Here is a 21,282-nt window from a genome sequence, read left to right on the forward strand (position 1 = left end):
TGAATTCACGACTTTTGATCAGCGTTTCATTACACGGTTAAACTTCCGAAGAATTTGGTAAATAATTAAAAAGAATCTTCATCTGCGAACTTGTACTAAAGTGCGCTGTGCACATACCCCCTTTGGAACTGCGAAGAAATAACATACATTCAATAATTTTCCATAATCGGAATGGCGAAATGCATTGAAAACATAATTAATTAAGTTTTACATCAACAAAAAGGGACTCATACGTAACACAGTACGCTACTGCTTCGTAGTGTTGCTTATTATCCCCAGCAATTAAAACACGCCCATAAGGAATCGATAGTGGGCTCTTTGTGCACGCGCTGTCGGGAATCCCTCCCCTAGCATAAATACCGTCGGCTGGCGCCTCGGTCACCATTTCGCCAGAGAAACAGCGGCCGGGAAAAGCATCTGCTTTAGTGGACGTTGGCCGGATGGTTAAATCCAGCCTACAGACGATATTAAATAGTCATTGTTTTGTAAGAGAAAAGGAAAGAAATATAGCCAAAATGCCACACGGCGGCCTGAACAGCGTTTGTAATACCTTAGGAAGTGAGAGGTAAGGACGGGAGGGAATCACTGACATTGACGCTTGATGCGTTCCTGAAAGTTTTTATCGCAACCTGACGACACCGAAATGGTAGAAATAGCTACGTTTCTTACTAAACGTTACCGGATTGAATATGAGCTTTGCAGCAATGAAACATTTCCTATATAACTAGTAAATGCCTATGTAACACGCAGTCTAATAGTCGTGTAATTTTAATATGTGATTAATTGTAATATTTTTATTTGCGGATGAAGTCGAAGACTCGTATGAACTGTTGACACCGTCCTTGGTTGCCCTGGGCTGCAGTTAGCGGTGTAGCCGGCCGGCTAGCTAGGCTAGGCTATGCTAGGCTAATGTGCCGCACCGAGCCGAGAAAATGGCCACCTTTGCTCCTGCTCATTTGTAAACAAAGTTGACGCAACCTAGCGAATCATACAGACTTAGCTAGATACACCCAAAATGTTATTGGTACTACTGGTATTAAACCGTAACGGCTGAATTTTAAATTTCGTTTGTGATAGACGTCGATTTTTTTTTTATGTTTCAGGTTCTCTGAAGCTAAGGTAGAAATTTCTAGAACTTTAGCCAGTTTAGCTACATGAGTAGCTAAGTAGTTGGTTTGTAATGGTGAAACAAGGTTGTTTTGCTGGCTCTCTGCGTAAAACTAGTTTAGCATCTATAATCGGGCACGTTTAATACATATAATTACAAAACCACTGGAAAATGGCATAAGAGGTAGCTGACTTATGTAATGGCTGGCTGTGCTTGCCTAATTGGCACGGCAAATCTAGCTAACCATAATGTACTTTGGGGTTTCTCTCTGTGCTATGTGTCAGACTTTAGCCTGCTCATAAGCTTGGTGTTTGTATAAAATTTGGGGTTTCGTTATTATAAAGCAAGAAGTACCCGTACTGGGGTGGTTTAAAATTAATTTGAAAGGCAAATTTTTTTCTTTAAAACGAGGGAAGACCTTTGTTTAGGAAATATTTAATTATACAATGTAGCACTGAAATTACAATAAATTACTAGCAATATTGGAAGGTCACACAGGTGATCATTTCGAAACTTAAGGTGTACAGCAGCACTCTACTTACACTGAAGCGGAGTGTTAACCTAGAGAACTTGAGTCCATGTGATGACCTGACAGGTTTCCGCTGTCTCAGCATAAGTTATTCATACTGCTGAAGCTATAGACCAAGGCTCCGCCCTCCTTGTAGATGGCTCGTGTTAATCACGTACATTCTTTCTTTTCTCTTCACGGATCAATCTGTAAATCTTGAATACTTCTGCTTTATGCGTTGTAGTCATTTGAATAGGTAATCTGTTGAAGTTTTGAACGTATAGCTATCCCTTAAATCCCTCTTTTAATAAGGTTCTCTTAGTCTGTATATCAGTAGGTGCTTGATAAATGTCTTAAGGTAACGTGAGTCTTTCACGTTTTCTTTACAATTAAAATCTTGCTGTTCTTGTGGTGAGTGTGGTAAGGACTGTAATTTTAGCAGCTGTTACTGCTGCCTGAAAAGCTGTTTAAAGGAGAGATTCATGACGAGGCCAATTTATATCCAATATAATGTTTGGGCTGGTAGATTTAATAGGCTAGCAGTTTGAAGTGGAGCTTCTGGATTTGTGTGAATAATGGTGAACTATTACCCTCACAGGAGGGCGAGTTTGAAGTTTGCGAAGTAGCTGTGATGTTTTCCTTCATGCATTTAACATCAAACTTCGCTCGCCTTTGTGAGCGTGATGAGTGATAAATATCAGGTCATGTGGGATCTGCTTTTCTTATTCAGGATCCATGCTCCTATAACGTTTTCAGGCATGTTTAAGCATGTCAGCAAGAAAAAGGCCTGAAAGGATGTATTGTGTTCATAACGTCAAATTGTCCATTTGAATAGATGTTGTAATCTTAATGACGTTGCTGAAGAGTACATAAGCTGAGTGAAGAATAAACTAGTGCCGTGGTAAGTAGTGTTGCTTGTTAAATTAGGGCAGAATAAATCCTGTTTCCGACAGGAAGTTTTTTTCCCAGTTTTTTCCTTTTCAAAAGCTGGAATAGGTTTGTAACATTGCGATCTTTTGACCATTCCAGGGGCAATCTTATCTGCAAAGGGGCAGTGTGTGTGCAGGTTTTTGGGATAGCCTTTAGGTCACCTGATCAAATAGAGGTGTGAGGACTCTTCATCCAATCAGTCCTCTATTAGTCAGGGAGTTAAAATGAAAACCCGCATACAGTGGCCCTTTCTGGATAAGATTGCCCACCCCTGGATTAAGCATTTGATGTATTGGTTAGCCTTCAGTTTTTCAGAGAGATTTTGTTCCGTGTTAGTGACGGCGGGTGTGTTAGTGTTCAGTTTCTCTTTGCTTGTCATTTGGTTATTGTGCATGTAACCTTGCTATGATCGTTGGTTCTCTGAATCCAGCAAAGCCTATTTGCATGATGTTAGTTTTAAATATGTGTTCAGTCTTGCACAGGGTTTTAGTCTCTGCCCATTAGGGTTTCATTAACAATAAATGTTCAGATATACAGAATCTACAAATTGAATGAATTTCTCTTAAGATCGGTTTTCCCGTCTTCGTGATCATTTCAGTATATGAGCAATACTGCGCTGTCATGGCAACAAGCATTTGTGGCCTGATGTTAAAACCAAGGAAGCAGAACTGAAAAATCTGTTCAGTTCATAATTATTCCACCCCTTGTTGTTGGTAAGGTGTTTGAGATTTAAACAAAAATGAGTCGTGGAGAAAAGCAAATGAGAACTGGTTATGAAGACATTTGTCTTCTGCTGTATGGAAATATTTTGTATTCCATAGATACTGAGCAAAAGCAAGTGATTTGACGGACTGGTAGCTAATGCATTCTACATTTGGCTATGCAGTCTCATAACATGCGGTTCCAACCAGCTTGTTAGATTTTTGTCGTTAAGCGAGTTGACGTATACACCTGACCTGACGTAACCGGCCCTAACCTAACCTCAAGTAACCTAATGACACACAACGCAAGTTAATAATTATTGAAATACAATTACAGTATTAATATTAATGTACTTGACTACTGAGTCATAGAGCTGAAGTTTTCCATCTTGAGGCAGGTGGTTTAAGAACGCAATGCCATCACCATAGAGGATACCTTTTAAAAAATGTTATAAATTTAATATAGTAGTACTACACCGCACACATTGAATACCATCTCGGTCAGGCAGGCTAAACAGGACTGTCAAGTATGACTGGACTATGTCAGTGCATTACGTCAAGTTTTATTTTGGTATTTAATCACTGACCACAGATCTTGGTCCTCAGCCTGAATCATTGTCTAAGTCAGGGCTATTCAAATCCCGGTCCTCAAGGGCCAAGCCCTGCTGATTTTCCAGCCTTCCTTTACCTGTAAGCCTGATGTGAAGCCTCTGGCCAATCAGAATCAGTCATTATTAAACTAACTACCTGGTAGAACTGAAAACAAGGCCTGAATTTGGAATCGAGGGCCAGGTTTGAAGAGCCCTGCTCTAAGTGATCTGTAGGCAATTTACTTGCATAGTTCCCCTTAATCTTTATTTCAACAATTTATTGTGCAATGATTTTCTACTGTGATTTACCCTGTGTGGTTATAATTAGAATCGAGAATTCGACAGCCTCGTGGTGGGAATGTCTAGGAGACATGCTTGCAAGTGTGAGCTGCTTTGATTGTGGAACAATGTGAATTTAATTCCACATGTAGTTGAAGTTCTTGAAGCGGTTTAATTTCTGACTCTAATTTCGCATATTGTCAACGCTTCTTTATTGTGCTGTGGCCGGTCTTGGCACAGGGGTGGGCAATCTTACCCAGAAAGTGGGTTTTCGCTGCAACTGTCTAATTACTAATTAGAGGACTGACTGGCAGAAGAGTCCTCGCACCTGGGTCTGAACGGCTGACCTAAAGGTTACCCCAAGAACCTGCATACACACCGGCCCTTTGCGGATGATATTGCCCACCCCTGTCTTGGCACTTGTAGCTGCATGCTGACTTCCATCCGGGAGTGTTGCCCCTGGTAACCTGTCTCCCTTCCTCTTTTGTAGTCCCCGCCACAGCCCACGTCGGTGCACCCAGTGCTGCAGTAACCTGTGTCCAGGGCCTCGGTGGTGCTCCTGATGGCCCTCACCCACTGTCGAAGATCCCAGGTGGGCGAGGGAATGACAAGAGGGATCACAGTCTTTCAGCTAAGCTCTTCTACTCGGTGAGTCATTTGTGTTCCTCCCACGTCAGCCTATCCGAACTTGCCATCCGTGACTAATGGCTAACGCACCCAATGCATATCTGTTGATCACTGGGGCTGCAAAAACAATTTCTTGACCACCTAATCGCATCATTAATCAACTAATTGTTCAATGTGGCCAAAAGACAAGATTTAAAGTGTGAATGTGATATTTAAACCTCGAGGCACTTTACGCTGTAGAGAACCTCTAAGTGATTAAGTGATTTCAAAATTCTGTGGAATAGTGTTGCCATAGCACCACCCAAGCCTAGTATTAGCTTGCAAACTGTCCATTAGTTGACCCGTTTCACTATACGGCTTTGCTTTTTGCAATGCATCTGCTGGTCTGGTGGAACATCATTGCTATATGCATGCACCGGCCTCAGACAAATGTAGTTCATAGTTGCGTCTGCACGCATACCCACACGCGAACCAGAGCAGCACGCATTGTGCAATTTTAAACACGAGACAATGTCACAGGCCTTCTATCTTTGGAGGGGATGCACTGATGAGACTCAGTTGTAATTTTACAATATTGTCAACATCATACATATTTCAGATATGAATTGCTTAAATGTTTCAGTGTTTCAAATATCTAACAGATTGTTACTTGTAACAACTGCCAGTGCTATTTTTCGGTGTCCAGCGGCTTCCCAGAGATGCAGTTCTCCGGATCTAGTGCTCTTTTTGTGGCCATGAATCGTTGCAGGAATGAGCTGCTTTAATTGCAGAACAATGTGAATTAAATTCCACATGTAGTTGAAGTTCTTGAAGCAGTTTATTTTCGCACTTAATCACCAATAAACGAAATCTATGGGGTAATGGTTAGATCTGGTTTTTTCCCGCTTGTATACTGCCAAGAATGGAGTCACTCACGCTGATATGGCCCCGCTTACTAGCAGGGCCGTAAGTGTGAGCAAACCGTGCTGGTTGTGTGACCAATATCAGGATTGGTTGAAATGCTTGGAGATACCAGTGATCTTCATCTGTTTGCATGGATTATTGCATGGGTTATCTGAAGGAAAAGGCACATTCTGTATTCATTATTGGTAGCTTATTGCATATCATAATGTATTGATGCATTCCTGGTTACTTATTTAAAGTAGTATAGAATAGCTGAATGGAATGGATTTGTAATGCAAATTTATGCAACCAAATGCTAATTCCAGTAGTGTTTGATGCTAACTTAAAATGGTGATTCTCAGAGGTGCTAGTGGAAATTGGTGCTTATAACTCATGATGTACATCGTGTGAACAGTAAATCTCTTCGGTTTCACGCTGGCATTATCAGTTGCAGCCCTACTGATCCCACTTGAACTTGGGTCCTCATTTATTTAGAATTCAGTGTGAATTCCCTTCTTTCCTTGCGCATGGCGGTTTCAGCCTTGCATGCCTGAGAGCTTTTGTCTCCCTCTGCAGGATGCCCGCTTGCTTGTCCTGGAGGAGTCTGCCCCTTCGTCAGGCCGTGTGCGTTTTTTGCACTTCCAGCCTTGCTGGGGGGAGGCTGGGCACTGCTCCTGGAGGGGTGTGCTGAAGGGAGCCGGTCTGTACGTCGAGATCCCCCCGGGGGTGCTGCCAGAGGGCAGCAAGGACAGGTGGGTTTGGGGTGATCGCTCTGCTCGGCTGCTGGACTGCGTGAGGCCAGGCATGAGCCCAGTGCCCACTGCTACGTGAAGCTCTGTCATGCAAGACCTGAATGTCTCTGCTCTTCCCCTCTTAGCTTTGCTCTCCTACTGGAGTTTGCAGAAGAGAAGCTGCAGGTAGATCATGTCTTCATCTGCTTCCACAAGAATCGTGACGATAGAGGTACGTTTGACCCCCCATGTTGGTTCCGGTATTCTGGGTTTCTCACCTCTTGGTTTACTTTCAGTTGGTAACAGTCTTCTTTGTTCTCCGACCAGCATCACTGCTACGAACGTTCGGCTTCCTGGGCTTTGAGATTGTGAGACCGGGTCATGCCCTCATCCCCTCCCGCTCCGATGCTCTCTTCATGGTTTATACCATGGAGAGAGACTCGTCTGATGAATGATTAATGTTGGCAGGTTATGTAAAACATTCCTTGTTCCTCCTGGAATTCTTTCAATTTCTGCATTGTGGCAGTATTTTATTTCCTTTGCCCCCCCCCCCCCCCCCCCCCCCCCCCCCCTTAGTACACATCATATCAGAGGTACCCCCACTCGTAATACAGAGCTTAGGGTGTGTCATTGCTAGTAGTCTGTTCTGGGTACCAGATGTGGAAATGCTTTCAGTAGGCGTTTTGATTAAATACCACACTGATCGTTCTGTAGAATTGTGTAAGGTGTATTTTTTTCCATGGTTTTATATTGATTTGTTTGATCTTGGTTGTGTGCATGATTCTGGATTGTTTCTGTCACTGGATTTATAACCCATGTTAATACAGTGTGCAAAATAAAACTGTTCACCTTAATCTGCCTCTTTGATTTTCATGCAGTTACCCAGAATGATAGTGTTTTGGTATGAGTTGCATGAATGTGTAAGTTGGTATTTCATCCAAGGACTCCTTGTGAATGTGAACATTCTGTGCCAAATAATTACTGGTGCAGTCTTCATTAGGAATGGGTATTGGCACAGGTGCCCTGATTCGATTCCAGTTCACGAGCTACCGATTCGGTATCAGTTCGATAAGAGATGAAATGCTCTTCAGCAACTTTCCATATTTGGAGAGATGTATAAAAAGCTCCAAAAACTTCACTGGAGATCACTGGAAACAAACTGAGAATCACCGAAGGAAGAAAACCAAAGGTTTGTGTTCTAAAATCTGGAGGACCACAAGGGTGTACTTCTTAAACACAAGCAACCTGTGTTTTTCAAAGCACAGAATGGACTAAAACTAGTTAAGAATTTGTGATCTTCATGTTCAGAAGGTCCACATGCATGTTGTGACAGAAGGGTTGGCGGTAGCACATCCTTGATGTCTCAAGTTATATACCAATATAACCATTTAAGACCTTTACCCTTGTGTACATGCGACTTTCAGGAAGCTGTTACATTGCACTATGTAAGCTGCAAATACCAGTAGCTGCAGATTTTTATTGAATATCTCCTCCCTGAACACACAAGGTGTTCTGAACAAATAACTTTACCAAGTTTAAAAACTGAACATTATTAATTTTCTATTCAAAATAGTGGTCAAATACTGTATGATTTTTCATAATAGCTGCCAGGGGAAATATAGCTTCCTGCTTGCTTGCGTGTATTACAAGGTGCTCTGCTCTCAAAATATGCTGACAGGCAGTGTGTGGCTTAGTGGGTCGTCAATTTGAGCCTGACCTCAATCTATGGGTTCGTAAGCAAGGCCCTTAACCCCCAGCTCCCTGGGCACTGCTGTGCATAGCTGCCTTTTGTGGCCAGTGTGTTCTCACCTACAGAGCAAGTTTGGCGAGGCGTGAAGAGAATTTACCCACAGGAATCGGGAAGTGTCAATTATCAGTGTTTGTCAGGGTTCCCGAGACAAGTCTGCACATGCATTTACATGTGTCACAGGTTAATTACCTTGTAAATAGTCTGTACAGTTTGCAAATCATCCCAATACTTTTGATGCAGCTAATTTTCAGGTTTATAATTGAATAATACAGATTTGCCGTAAGACTTCTTACATGAGCAAAGAAAGTGTCTGCTGACATAAGGGCAAGTGTAATGTTAACTACTAATGGCACATGAGGTGCAGTGATGCTTCTGCTGCCTGAGCACCAGAAGACAAGTATCTCGATTGACAGCCCAGGCACGTGGCCCCAAAATCTGCAATGCAATACGGTCCAGTACCAATTCAGTACAGTACAATGGACCTAGAAAACCAGAAAATGCATATTGGCCTAAAATATGGATCATAAAATATCACAGATCTTGTTTTTAAAAATGATTAACTGAAAAAACATTATTTGCACACCCTTAGTTTGCATCCAGTTTTAAAAATGGTTTTAATACTCACAAAGTGAAATGTTTACATATAAATAATTCTTTTGAGGGATGCAAATCTTAATTTTATTGCATAACATATACTTTAGTTTAAATCTTTTGAGTTTTTTAGCAGACAATACACAACATTTTCACCATTACATTACAGCTTGACATGTTGTGACGGGTGTGGTCCAGCCAGTGACTGAATCCATTTCAGGACTACCGTACGTCGTCTGACAAGGTAATTAGTAAGACGCTCTAAATAAAGAGCTGGTCAAATCTTTATATGAACTCTATACTGGGTGTGACATTGCTGTTATAGCTGTTGTTATACATGCCGCTGTGTGCTACATTGTATCTTTGCTGTGTTTCTATAGGTTCTCAGCGTAGCCTAGAATATCTGCAAGTCAGGGTTTCACTTTGCGACAAGTGCCGTTGGTGTCCAGCTCCTGACACATGCGTCAGCAGCAAAGACTAATGCGCTTTAAGATCGTCCTGCAGAGTAATTTAGCATTAGCATTAGTGTGCGAAGCTTCCAAGTCCCAGGACCTCAGTGCTTTTTAGTATAGTGTCTGGGGAAGTGAGGCTGTGGTACTGTAGACATAAGTAGTCCTCCCATTGCAGCGCGCGCTGGTCCACGGAGAGGCCCCTCTCCGCCAGCTTCAGCACCAGTAGTGAGCGCCTCACTGACAGCCAGTTCTCGATCAGCAGCTGCTCCGCTGGGTTCTGCTGGAGGAGCCTCGGGCCCCAGAGCAGGACCTGTAAGACCCCGATGGCGTCCGACATTTGCAGCTTGCCTTCCTGGAGCGAGGCGGCCAGCTGGAGCAAGCCAGGGGTATAGGGAGACCCCAGAGTCTCCCCCGGGGCTCCCCTTGCATCTTCAGCAGAGGGGTTTTCTGGAATGTGCAAGCAGTGCTTCAGAAGACTGCCAAGCTGTAACTCCTCTGGGTCCTGGGCTTCGTCTGCCTCGGGCAGCGGACGGGAATCGGTGAGTACGATTCGTGGGGCTCCCCATTCCCCCCACAGAATTTCTATGGATCCTCTCAGGTCCCTGCCTTCTTCCTGTGCCCTGTCACCCACCCCTCCACCCTCGGCCTCTGGCCACACCAGCAGGATGCTCTGTGGGTGCAGCTGTGTGCACGTGGCGCCGTGGCTGCGCAGATGCTGCAGCCCCTGGGTCACCTGCAGCAGGAGCAGGCCCAGCCGTCTCTCATATGCTTCAGGTTGAGCGCGGTGGAGCGACACTCCATCTTGCACAAACTCCTCCAAGGTCCCCCAAGGCACCTGTTTGACAACAGCTATGTCGCAGCCCTCTGACAAGAGTGAAAGAATCGTGCGACTCTCACCATTAGGGCAGCCCGGTAGATTCCTATCTAGTTCTGTGCTGCTCTCAGACAAAAACACTGAGGACTGTGCATCAGATAAGCGGACACCTTCAGTGGTAATGTCTTCCTGTTTGTTCTCCTGGCCTTCTTGTCTGATATTTTCCAGCTTCTTCTCTTTAGCCGGGGTCGGGCATTGTTTAAAATACGCAAAGACTTTCTCAATGTTGACGTGGGGCGGCAGCCTCGCTGGACGAGGCAATCCGGAAGTCTCCGTGCTGGACTTGACAGCCTGTCAATGAATATACATGCAGTGTATTTTTTATGGCATATAAACCACAGCCCAGAACGGTTACAAATGAATAATTATTGCTTGATATGCATGTAGCATCTACAGTGGGGGGGGGGGTAAAGTTACAGGATATGAGTTACTATGAGTTTTTAAATATACCTGAACAACAGCTATAAGCATAAAATGTAGCAACCGTAACTACAAACTCATAAGGTAATATATAGAACATTCCGTTAATTTCTAAACTCTAGCAGGCAGCAGAGGAAGTGGGTGTCACAAGAGTTCAGTCACAGGAACCAACTGCAACCTTATAAGGGCATACCTCAAAACTGTGGCTTAGGGCCATCTGTGAGAACCCATGCTCATGTTTGACTTTCTTGAATTAAAAACATCCCATTCTGCAGTGACTACCTGGCATTCGCACTAATGACATGGCCATGTTGTGTTTTTATAAGATTTATATAAGTATCTACAAAAAGCACAGTTGAATTTTAGCAGATAGAGAAATTGCGTAGGGCTACCAACAATGGTGGTAATTTAAATCCATCCATTTTCTTTAACTGCATGTTCTATTTAAGGGGTCCAGCACCTTTCCAGGAAGCTACAGGCATAAGGCAGGGAACAACCCAGGATGGGACACCAACCCATTAGAGGGAACCCCATTACGACACATGGAGCCATGGCAGAGACTCGAACCCAGGTCCCAGAGGTGTAAGACCACAGCTCTAACCACCATACTGCCCCATAATTTAAATCGATGATGCAAAATACATTTTTCCTAATGCCCTTTGGAGAGAAACTTACCTTGGCTGCAAACACACGTGCTGGCAGTTTGGGGCAAACAACGGGGTAGTAGATGGTGCCACCAATATGCCTGCAAGCATGCCCCCCACTCAGCATAAAGTCTCCGGGCTGCAGGGACTCCACCCCTTGGTTGGACTCCCCTTTAAGATACAATGTCTCCAGTCGCTGCACCACGCTCTTCAGAAACAGCAGTTGTCGTTGCTGGATATGGAGAGAGATCTCTTCCTGGTTCTTGAAGTTCTTGAAAAAGCTGGACAGCTGATTGTCTGGGGTATTGAAGTCTAGCATGTTCAGGTTTAACTGGACCGGGCCCTCAGCTGGTAGATTATCATCCGCCTCGGTGTGTATCTGCAGATTTTTCATAGGTCTGATCATGTAAATGAGGTTGTCATAATTTTGGCCTTTCAGCCGGGAAGAGCAGCGGGGCGACAGACTGCCCCCTGGCAGGGAAAGGGCCCTGACGAGTCGCTTTTTTGGCAGGGGGGGTGGCGAGTTTTCCGACAGGAATCTGACTGCACGTTTGCAGGAGAGACAGAGAAACACATCCATGTAAATAAAAACAGGTCGCTGTGAAGTCAGTATGTTACAGTTATGTGGCCTCCTGGCTTCGAGTGCCAGAGCTAATAGTTCCTGGGCGTGGAGGCAAAATCTATATCTAAGACGTCCCCACCATGTGTCTATAATAATGCTGGAATTAATGCCGTGACTGTGGTTGCCTCTGTACTGGGTGCAGGGCACCACGTCAGATTGCCCGCCCAAACAGTGCCCCCTTTTTGGAAACTTGGAAAAAAAGACATTTTTGCATGAATGAAGTACATTCCTATAAATTTCTGCAAAAATGTCTCTGCCTGCAAGACTTAGAATGTTTCCACTAAAATGGGCCGTTCTGAGTCTTTTCAAGGGGCAGGTGACTGACAGACATCCCCTGTAATTTTTGGTTAAGGGTTTTGGGGGGGGGTCCCCGTCGGTAGACCAAAAGAGAATTTGATGCAGTTTGCCGAGTTGGTGGGTTGCCGAGTTGGTGGGTTGCCGAGTTGGTGGGCACTTTCGATCGTTTGGGCAAACAGACAGGTGCGTTTCTAAAGCAAGATCTCGTGTCAGGTGTTACTTCCCCCAGTTTAACAAGTACGCACTTTAAAATGGGAAAGGGAGCATCAGACAGGGAGAAAACCTTAGCTTCATCTAACGCTGATGCATCGATAAAACTGTACGTGGTTACATGGAGTATGACCCTCACCATGGCGATGGTGTATGGGGCACTGGTCCGCTTGGCAGTCGGTCGGTGCAGAAGAATCCCGTGGACGGGTGCGCGTCTCATTCTGGGGTGTGAAAGTATTGTTGGGGTCCCATTCTGAACCCGGGTCAGAAATGGAGCTTTGAGAATATAGGCTCCTGGGCAAAGGCAATGCCAGTTACTCTAATGTGATTATTTCAAATATTATTGCAACACTAGGGTGTTTACAAGCATGATGTACAAAGAGGAGACTCTTCTGAAGTTATTGCATTACACAGTTGTAGTTATTTTACAGTTGAATGTTGTCTCCTTCACTGATACTTAATGCTAAATACGGGGAAGATGGTGCTGACAGATGAGTGAAGCATGTCGGACTCACCTGCGTCGTTTCGCGGGTAACTCTGGGGGCCGGAGGGGATCATCTGGCCCGGCGTCTCCGAGGTCTGCTTGTTTGGGCTCGTCCATCAGTCGGCGCTCTAGTCTTCCCTGATCAAACGTCTCGGCGTCCCTGTGTGCTAAGCGGGGTCTACGCTGACTTTTACTCTTAGTGCAGTTTACAGTTGCTCCTCCTCCTCTGTCTGCCTGACAAGTGCCACTCACTATCGTCCCATGATCTGTGCAGTCTCAAGCTGGTACCGGAACTGTGCACACTATATAATGTTTTTTTCTGTGCCAACCTCAACCAAAAAAAGGAAGAACAGAACCCCCCCAGCACCCCTCCCCTGTCTCTCTCATCTTACTTTTTCTCCTTTTTCTTTCTCTCTCGTGCATCTGTTCACATCCTGTCCTAATGTAATATGCTTCCTATTTGTGATAAGAGATTAACTGAAAAAAAAACCTTCCTCTTTCCTCATACACGGTACCTTTCAATTTTTCGTTAGTTAGAAAAACAACTTAACCATCATTACTCATTGAAACACGGATTTTAATTATTTGTTTCGCACATTTTCTTGCAATAAAGATGCAAAAGGTTCTTTGTGATTAAGAACAATTACAGAAATGCATATTAAATTAGGCCCAAATGAAAACAGTTTGCAAAACTGAACCTTGGAAATACATTTTGTACATTGGTCTTTTTATACACAAATATTTTAAAAAGCAGGTAATTGAATATCAGGCTGTCAGAGGGTCTGGCTTGTTTGGGGATGTTGGCCACAATGATGCTGCCTCTGGTGCAGTCCCCCTTGGTTCCACAAGAGGGAGCCAGAAGTGCATTCCAGGAATAGTCAAAGGAGAAGATCTGCCCCAGGCCTAATCTGGGGCAACGTACTACTCCTCAAGTTTTGCGCAGGAAAATATTTTAGCTATTCTTACGGCCAGAGAGGTGAGGCCAATGGTCATCTAAGGAGAGCCAGGTGAACAATGGTTTGCTTTATTAGTTTATTAGTAGAGCTCTACACAAGGACAACATTGAGACAGCAGGCCAGTAATAATGGTTACATGCACAGGAATGCGGCCGCCTCATCATTTCAGTTTGAAGGGGATCTCTGAGTTCTATTGTGGAAGCAGGTGGGCAAGAAAGTGCCTGATTCAGACACTTCTACTTTCATTACAGAATCTTTGTTTGAACTGGCGTGATGAGTGGCGCGCATGTTTATAAAATCTAGAGTTCCACTCGTACTCTTCGTAAATGGCTACTTCACAGACCACACTCCAGAAAGTGAAGAGCCACTTGTAACATCACTGCTGTCTGGGTGGTGCTGTGTTTGTCACGTCAGCACACACTTCAGGGCAGATGAATCCGACCTTTGCACTGGCAGAGGACAATACAGCAACTGGGGGAGAATGGCTGCTCAGAGTAAACTACTCTACTAAGAATAAACCTGCAGAGATATCAAATGAAACCTGGTAGCCATCTTTCATCTTTCTTAGCACACACCAAACAGAGCCAGGCTTCCTCTCCTGATCATTAAATGGGACCCACAGGAAGTCTTGGGACATTTGCTTAATTCAGCAAAAATATTGGAAATGTATTGGTTTTAAAATCATCACTTCAGTAATTTGTTATATATATATATATATCTCAGAAGTAGTAAAACATTCAGTAGTTAAAAAAATTGAAGCACAAATTATAGTTCTACATGAGAGTTAACAAGTTAACTCAGTTTAAAAAATTATGACACTTAATAAAATGAAAATGTCCTTGTGGAAGATACAATATATGGACAAAAAAGTTTTAGGACACAACTCTTAATCATTGAATTCAGGTGTTTCATTCAGACTCACTGCCACTGGTGTATAAAATCAAGCACCCGGCCGTAAAGTCGGGCTTACAAACATTTGTGAAAGACTGGGTTGTTCTGAAGAGCTCAGTGAATTCACCCATGGTACTGTCATAACAGGCCACCTTTGCAACACACCAGTTTGTGAGTTTTTTCGCTTACTAGATATTCCACAGTCAGCTGCAAGTGGTATTATTGTAAAATGGAAGCATTTAGACAGTTAAACAGACTCCCATCTGTCCACTCACTGCATAACTGTTGTCATGCACACTGTTCCACTATTCTGCAATTCATCATCATTATTTACTGCGCAGCCATAGTAATGGTGCACCCTCATATTTCCTATTTATTACTTATTTGTTGTTCTTACTCTCTTATATTGCATGGTTTTGTCTTGTATTGCACTACTGCTTGTTCTACCCTGCACCCCCCCCCCCCCGCCCACCTGCAACCTGCAACTTCTGGCATGAGAATTCCATTGTTCCTCTGCACATAACAATAAAACTTGAAACTTAAAATTCCAAAGACATCCCGTATTTGTTTCACTTCCTTTACATGTTTATAGAAAAATTGTTTAACACTTGAGTCGCAGGGCTGAATGTCTATGGATCATGAATAATAGACACTTTATTGATCCCTGTGGGGAAATCCTCTTTTTGCCTACCCCAGCTTGCTCTCCATGATACACATATATACAAGAGCAAGCCTGGCAGTGACGAGCAGCCACCTGCTGTGGCACTCAAGGCACTGGGGGTTAAGGGTCTTACCCAAGGGCCCATAGATAGGGCCAGTCAACCTGGAGGGTTAAGGGTCTTGCTGAAGGGCCCATAGATAGGGCCAGTCAACCTGGAGGGTTAAGGGTCTTGCTGAAGGGCCCATAGATAGGGCCAGTCAACCTGGAGGGTTAAGGGTCTTGCTGAAGGGCCCATAGATAGGGCCAGTCAACCTGGAGGGTTAAGGGTCTTGCTGAAGGGCCCATAGATAGGGCCAGTCAACCCAGGGGGTTAAGGGTCTAAGCTCAAGGGCCCATAGATAGGGCCAGTCAACCCAGGGGGTTAAGGGTCTAGCTCAAGGGCCCATAGATAGGGCCAGTCAACCCGGGGGGTTAAGGGTCTAGCTCAAGGGCCCATAGATAGGGTGACATAGGCACCTTCTGAAGGGTTGCTGATTTGCCAGCCAGTTTCACTTAGTTTCAAACTGGGGGGTGCAGTGGTGATGCTCCACTATGGTTAGGACTGCCTACAGATGTGATTATTGCACCGAGCGACATTCTAATCTCAAACAGAGGCTTAGTCCACTGAGCCACATGCCACTATCTATTGGCAGCACATGTGACATACTGAGGCGTCGCTGTGCATGTCAACAATCAACTCAGCAGTGCTACTGTTTATTTCAGCTAAATACAAACATATAACATCAGTGCTACACAGAAGTGTAGCACATAATATAAATAGCATTTAATTATTCTGCTTAATTTTGCAATAGTCAAAAAAGGTATAATAAATTAAATGCAATAAGGTGAGCAATATGTAACATTGCTAAATTAATTGTTTAGAAATTATTTAAAGAGAGATTTCACTCATCCACTGTCCTTATTCTTTCATTTGTTTTATAACTGTTACTTATGTTTTGTCCATCTTGATTATAATAGTTTTAGAACTACTGATCTCTTTACTGAAATCTACTTGTCGTGCCCTCTTCAGAATAAATGTTTGCGCGAAACACCTCAAAATCTGCATTTTGTCTTGCTGACAGGAATCAGACTGACAGTAGACACTGCATTGTCACTTTTTAACTTTTGGGCTTCATTCTCTGAAACACCTTGGGCTTCCAGTGACTGCATGGTGATGGAGAGACTGGGATGCATAGCTAGACCAACAGGCTTGTTGATAGTGAATTGACACATTTTGTTGATTCTCAAGAGCGAATGGGTTGTCTCATAGGAACCAATTCCTCATTCTTGATCTGATGTTGTTTACCCAATGGGGTTAACATGAAAGCTCTGGCTTTAAGTCACAAAACCGTATGGGGGCTGGGATATGGATGACCTCCAGAGCTGCAGCTACAGACCTCTCACCAAGATGCAGATATTTCTGGTAAGTTCTCTGTCCCAGTGTTGGTGTAAAAACACATCCAAATCCTGGGGTAGGGTACCTTAAATCAAGCAAGAAATCCAATTTCATGATACAGGCCTTGGTTCGGGGTACTCCAGTTCAAATGGACCTTATCTTCCTTCACTTCCGTTTAGCCCAGACTACCTTAAATACCACAAGTTATCGACCAAACGCATCTTATGTTTACACGTGATCAGCCAACACCGTGCCAGACTGTTACAGACACCCTCACAACAGACCGGGACAAATATGTATGATGTTAGAGTTTACAAACGTTTTTTTACCGTTAAACATTATTCACTTCACCTGTGAAAACAAGTTTAGAGGAATTACAGTTAGCGGGACTGAATTTAGTGGAAGCCAAGTGGTCCAATGATCGAAGGTTTTCAAAGTCAGTGGAAACACTAATTATCGATTAGCGGAACCCTGCCGACCACTGCGGTCTTGTAAAACACAAGTTGATGACAACTGACAGAAGGCACGCATCTCTGGTTTTAGGGCAATAACCTCAAACAATCCTGTAATAATTTAAATGACTTGTAAAATAAAAACATGGTGCCTACAAAGCAGAACATGATTAAAATGATGTAGAACAGAAGCAACCATGCGGAACAGTTTCACACATCACACCTTAGGCATATTTCAGGAGGGTGGAACTTCGTTTAAGTTTATTATTATTATTATTATTATTATTATTATTATTATTATTATTATTAAGTATTACCGATAAAAATCACCGACAAGAATGGTGATCGAGGCGATAACATGCATTTGCCTAAATTTCACTACAGCTAAATAGATCGATTTCAGGAGCATTAAAAATCTTTCACGTAATTTCATTTAACGAACTTTTTATGTTAATGCTCATGTAAAACACACGGACAGTATGACGATTGTGGATCGATGATAGAATTATTAGACAAGGAACACTAGCAAGTAGAATATAAGGAGTGATAAATATTACACTACAAATGATGGCAACAAAATGAAAAACAAAATAAAAACATTCAACCTCAGTATCTTTCAAGCAGATCACCTTAATTAGAATTAAATTCGAAACTGAGCGCTTTTGCTTCGCAGCCATAATATTTAATGTTACCAGCGCCTCTCATATTATACAGGCGTACTCCCACTTAACTGCACTGCTTAATTGGTTAATTGGTTATTTGTGCAAACTACTGGTGTCCGCTCCAAGTGCGCAGGCGATTGCTGATTGGAGGAAAAAAGGCAAAAATAAGGTAGGTGTGCAGCCTCCTAGCAAACAGGATTTCGGCCGCGGACTCCTGCCCTGCCGGCGGTATAGGATGAGCTCGCAGTGCAGCTACACGATCGAACCCGAGTCGTCCGACGATACTCAGGTGTTTTTTTCCCTCCCCTTAAATATGCATGCATATGTTCTAGTGGTAGTAATATGAAGAGGAGAATGGCGATAAATTATGTTGATCTAATTTAAGTTCTGTCGTATCACTCGGAATATTTGTTAGTTTTGGGTTGATGAACTAGCTAATTATGTGCCATTGTTAGATGGCGTAAATGGTTACATGTTGGAGTTACCGGAAACCTTATGGTTCTTTTTGTAAATCAGGTATTCCCGGAGATGTATCAGTATGTGGTTTGTTCATGTGTGTCTCTAACTGGATCTTCACTATTGAGGGCTGCATATGTGCCGCTTTTGCGTAAAAATGCACGTTGGTCGCATTTACAACGATGGCTGCCCGGCAGGACGCGGCTGTGGCGAGAAAAGACGGTGTCCTGAGCGCTTTCCTCCGCCGGCTTTCGCAGTCTTGGCCGGTCAGATTCACGGTATGTTTGCTGTTCAGCTGTTTCAAGCAGGCTGGGAGGCCTTTCCATCTCTTGATGTTTCTGTATACTTGTATCGCCTAGTCTTCGCTAACGTTTTCTCCTCTGCATTTGGGGGAGCGTCCATATCAACTCTTACGTGTCCCTGACTATAAATGTTACTCTTTTTCGTGATGTAGTTCTCAACTTTAAGATGTAGATGCTTTTGAGTGTCTAACCGCAGAAGTACAACTGAATTGCTCTTGCATAATCTTTGGAAGTGGTTCATGTTATAACTGACTTCTTGCATCTGGAGTTCATGCAACTCTTTATTTATTGGGGGTTGGGTGAGCTTTTAAAACCTCCCTATGGGTGACTTTGCATTATAATTCAGTGCTAGGTTTAAACCATTTTATAGTCCCCCTCTGTTCCTCACATTACCATAGAAATGATGTGAATATGACTAGCCCTGCGTTTTCCCACAGATGCGTGCCCTGAATGGATTCTGGTGGCTTCTCGGATTCTCTCGGCCTGAGATCAGCCACACCTCTGCCGTGCAGCTTGGGTCCCCTCCGGCCCGTCAGTGTCGTACAGGCAGGAAGCGGCTGCGCCGGATCACCCGTCTCTTTTTGGCCGTCTTACCCCGTCGCGTGCAGAGTCTCCTGGGTTACCCCGTCTGCACCAGCATCGGTTGCTCTGTGTCACCAGGCAAGCAGCCCCTACTCTGGTTGCATTGTTTACTGTGACCTACAGAAGCCGACATGAACTCCTCTAATAGCAGCCTGCTGTTAGATGGTGGTAGCTGTTGCCATCTTCTGTGAGCCTGACTGGGCTGCCATCTTTCAGATGTCCGCTGTTCCCCCACGAAGCCCTGTGGGAAGGGTAGCAAACGAAAACAGGACGACGTGGATGAAGATGATGAGCAGCCATCTTGGGTAGAGGCTTTGACTGAAGAGCTGGCCGACGAAGACTGCCAAGAGGATCCGGATTATGAGGTTAAAGCATTTTTCTGCATGGCCACTACAAAACTGAGAACCCAAGTTATCCGTCAGCTGAGCTTTGGCATTTTGGATTGTAGTTCTCAGTGCTGGTCTTTAGCAGGATGTAGTGTTTCTGGATCGGAGTTTTGCAAGTAGTTGCACAAGCGTGATAAAAATTTCTAATCAATGGTTGCTGTCAGCTGGTCTATGCTCAAACTGGTCTCCCTGCCCCTTTTTAAACAGCCCAGCACCTTGGAGACGGACAGCGAAGAGTACCGCACTCACAATGACACGGAGAGTGACATTGAAATCGAGAAGGTCGGCAACATCGCCAGGATCAAAGATCTGCTGACGGTATAACAGGCCTTATCCTTTAAGCCTGATGCTCTCTCTGCTGAAGTGCATTAGTCATGTTTTTGATGGCAATGGATTATTTCCTTGGGATAAAATTTACATTCCTGGGCAAGAACATGGGCCAAAGCCTAATGTTGTGCAATTTTGGGTTGCCCTAAAATGGAGTATCTACATTCACTAACAGATTACCTTAAATCTGGCTAAGCAAGAAATCCTGTTTTGTGAAACGAGCCCCAGGAGTTTGTGCTCAGTCTTTGTTCTTCAGTGTGAATCTAGTTGACGATGCGGAACACGGCTTGCATTAGGGCTGGTAGCCTCAGACTGCCGCTAATAGCCTTTTAGCAGCTTCTACGTCGGTATGAGGAGGAATTAATGCTGGTCTCTTTCAGGATGTCGTTCCTGATCCTTAGTGGACACTGGTTGCCTGATCAGGTATGTTTTTGTTTACTGGGAAAATGGGCTGCTGATGTTACTGGGCTAATCTCATCTACAGAAATGAATGAATGCATGCATAAGACTTTTTGCTCTTGGCATGGCTGGCTGACTTGTAGGTGTTAATGCAGATCATTTAGTCATTTTGTGATGGTTTACTAACTGTATATGTGGGAACTATATACTTTCTCTTTCCAGTCCCTGCTTCCTTAGTTATGGTTTAGGTTAGGGCTGGGTAGGGGTTAAAGGTCGTCATTGGTGTATGTGCTACGTTACCATATTGTACATTTCAAAACTGAACTACCTTACAGTAATGCTTTTCCCCCCCCCCCAGGTGTTATGGACTTCTGCTTTGAAACTTCCCTGAGAACGTTGTCTTAATGTTTTTTGTATGTAATTTTGTGGGTCAAATTTAACAATAAATTCATTCTAACTTTAAATGCTTCCTGTGATTGTCCACTAGAGGGTGTAACTTGCCTTAATCACAGGGGCTCTTGCTGGAGATGACTGGTCTTCACTTTAGCTATTTGCTGTAAATGGTCAGTAATACATTTTCTTTGAAAAGTACATTTTACTAGTGACTCAGTAGCAGTGTTTGTGGTGTGTGTTTAATGGGTTTTTTGCTTGGTCATAATGTGTTAATTTCCTTTGTCCCTGTTGGACCAAAACCCCTGCGGCCCCCACCATTATACAAAATAGAAATGACTAGCAGCACATGCTGTGCTGGGTGAATAATCAACAGTGATTTTTCTCCTTTTAATGTTCTTTCTGGATAAATAAGCCCCTCCATCAGTGGGTACTGCTCCTTTGCATAGTCTGAAAAGGAATATACTTTAATATAAAAGCCTACATTAGCAATCACTGTAATATAGCTGTAAAATAAACCCCACTTGGTTTAGTTCAGTTCTTCAGGTGTGACTGTTTAATGTGCAGCAGTTAAACACAATTCTTCTACTGAAAGAATTTGTAGTTAATCTGAAGTGGTACGACGCTGGTTTTGCAACCAGTTTATAAATCCTTCACTGCATTTTTAAATCCCCCAATGTATT

At 43.6% G+C, this 21,282-nt stretch overlaps 3 protein-coding genes across 5 annotated transcripts; 2 read left to right on the forward strand and 1 right to left on the reverse strand.

Moving 5' to 3' along the window:
- The first annotated feature begins 310 nt into the window (after window positions 1–310).
- oaz1a (ornithine decarboxylase antizyme 1a) lies at window positions 311–7,210 on the forward strand. Its single transcript, XM_072699907.1, is given in 6 exon segments — window positions 311–565; window positions 4,619–4,676; window positions 4,678–4,764; window positions 6,202–6,377; window positions 6,503–6,588; window positions 6,684–7,210. Coding segments are annotated over 6 exon segments (660 nt in total). The 5' UTR covers window positions 311–440; the 3' UTR covers window positions 6,812–7,210.
- Window positions 7,211–8,335: 1,125 nt separating this feature from the next.
- On the reverse strand, window positions 8,336–12,995 carry LOC111860204 (inactive tyrosine-protein kinase PEAK1). Of its 3 annotated transcripts, none has more exons than XM_023843655.2 (4): window positions 12,732–12,995; window positions 12,356–12,437; window positions 11,119–11,630; window positions 8,336–10,314 (listed from the first exon to the last, which is right to left on the reverse strand). In XM_023843655.2, the coding sequence occupies exons 3-4, from the start codon at window positions 11,491–11,493 to the stop codon at window positions 9,220–9,222; spliced, it is 1,470 nt and encodes a 489-aa protein (XP_023699423.1). In that variant the 5' UTR covers window positions 11,494–11,630; window positions 12,356–12,437; window positions 12,732–12,995; the 3' UTR covers window positions 8,336–9,219. The 3 variants fall into 3 exon arrangements, with proteins under 3 accessions (XP_023699423.1, XP_023699422.1, XP_023699421.1); XM_023843654.2 differs by having other exon boundaries at window positions 12,356–12,469; XM_023843653.2 differs by having other exon boundaries at window positions 12,356–12,510.
- A 4,937-nt stretch (window positions 12,996–17,932) lies between these two features.
- On the forward strand, window positions 17,933–20,673 carry org (oogenesis-related gene). The gene is made up of 7 exons (XM_023843983.2): window positions 17,933–18,046; window positions 18,411–18,491; window positions 18,953–19,175; window positions 19,314–19,462; window positions 19,691–19,801; window positions 20,191–20,233; window positions 20,568–20,673. Exons 1-6 carry the CDS (start codon window positions 17,993–17,995, stop codon window positions 20,209–20,211), a joined length of 639 nt encoding a protein of 212 aa, XP_023699751.2. The 5' UTR covers window positions 17,933–17,992; the 3' UTR covers window positions 20,212–20,233; window positions 20,568–20,673.
- The last annotated feature ends 609 nt before the right edge of the window (window positions 20,674–21,282 follow it).

Source organism: Paramormyrops kingsleyae, chromosome 15 (assembly GCF_048594095.1).
Source record: "Paramormyrops kingsleyae isolate MSU_618 chromosome 15, PKINGS_0.4, whole genome shotgun sequence".
In the NCBI taxonomy this organism is placed as follows: domain Eukaryota; kingdom Metazoa; phylum Chordata; class Actinopteri; order Osteoglossiformes; family Mormyridae; genus Paramormyrops; species Paramormyrops kingsleyae.

What these genes read in the sequence shown, in the direction of transcription:
- LOC111860204 (XM_023843653.2), bottom strand. Translation starts at nt 12,817, where the DNA reads ATGGACGAGCCCAAACAAGCAGACCTCGGAGACGCCGGGCCAGATGAT. An exon ending in CCCCATACACCATCGCCATG is followed by an intron (nt 11,631 to 12,355) that starts GTGAGGGTCATA and finishes GCAAACGTGCAG; the next exon opens with TCAGATTCCTGTCGGAAAAC. An exon ending in CACGTGTGTTTGCAGCCAAG is followed by an intron (nt 10,315 to 11,118) that starts GTAAGTTTCTCT and finishes ATTCATTGACAG; the next exon opens with GCTGTCAAGTCCAGCACGGA.
- org (XM_023843983.2), top strand. Translation starts at nt 17,993, where the DNA reads ATGAGCTCGCAGTGCAGCTACACGATCGAACCCGAGTCGTCCGACGAT. An exon ending in AGTCGTCCGACGATACTCAG is followed by an intron (nt 18,047 to 18,410) that starts GTGTTTTTTTCC and finishes GCTGCCCGGCAG; the next exon opens with GACGCGGCTGTGGCGAGAAA. An exon ending in AAGAGGATCCGGATTATGAG is followed by an intron (nt 19,463 to 19,690) that starts GTTAAAGCATTT and finishes CTTTTTAAACAG; the next exon opens with CCCAGCACCTTGGAGACGGA.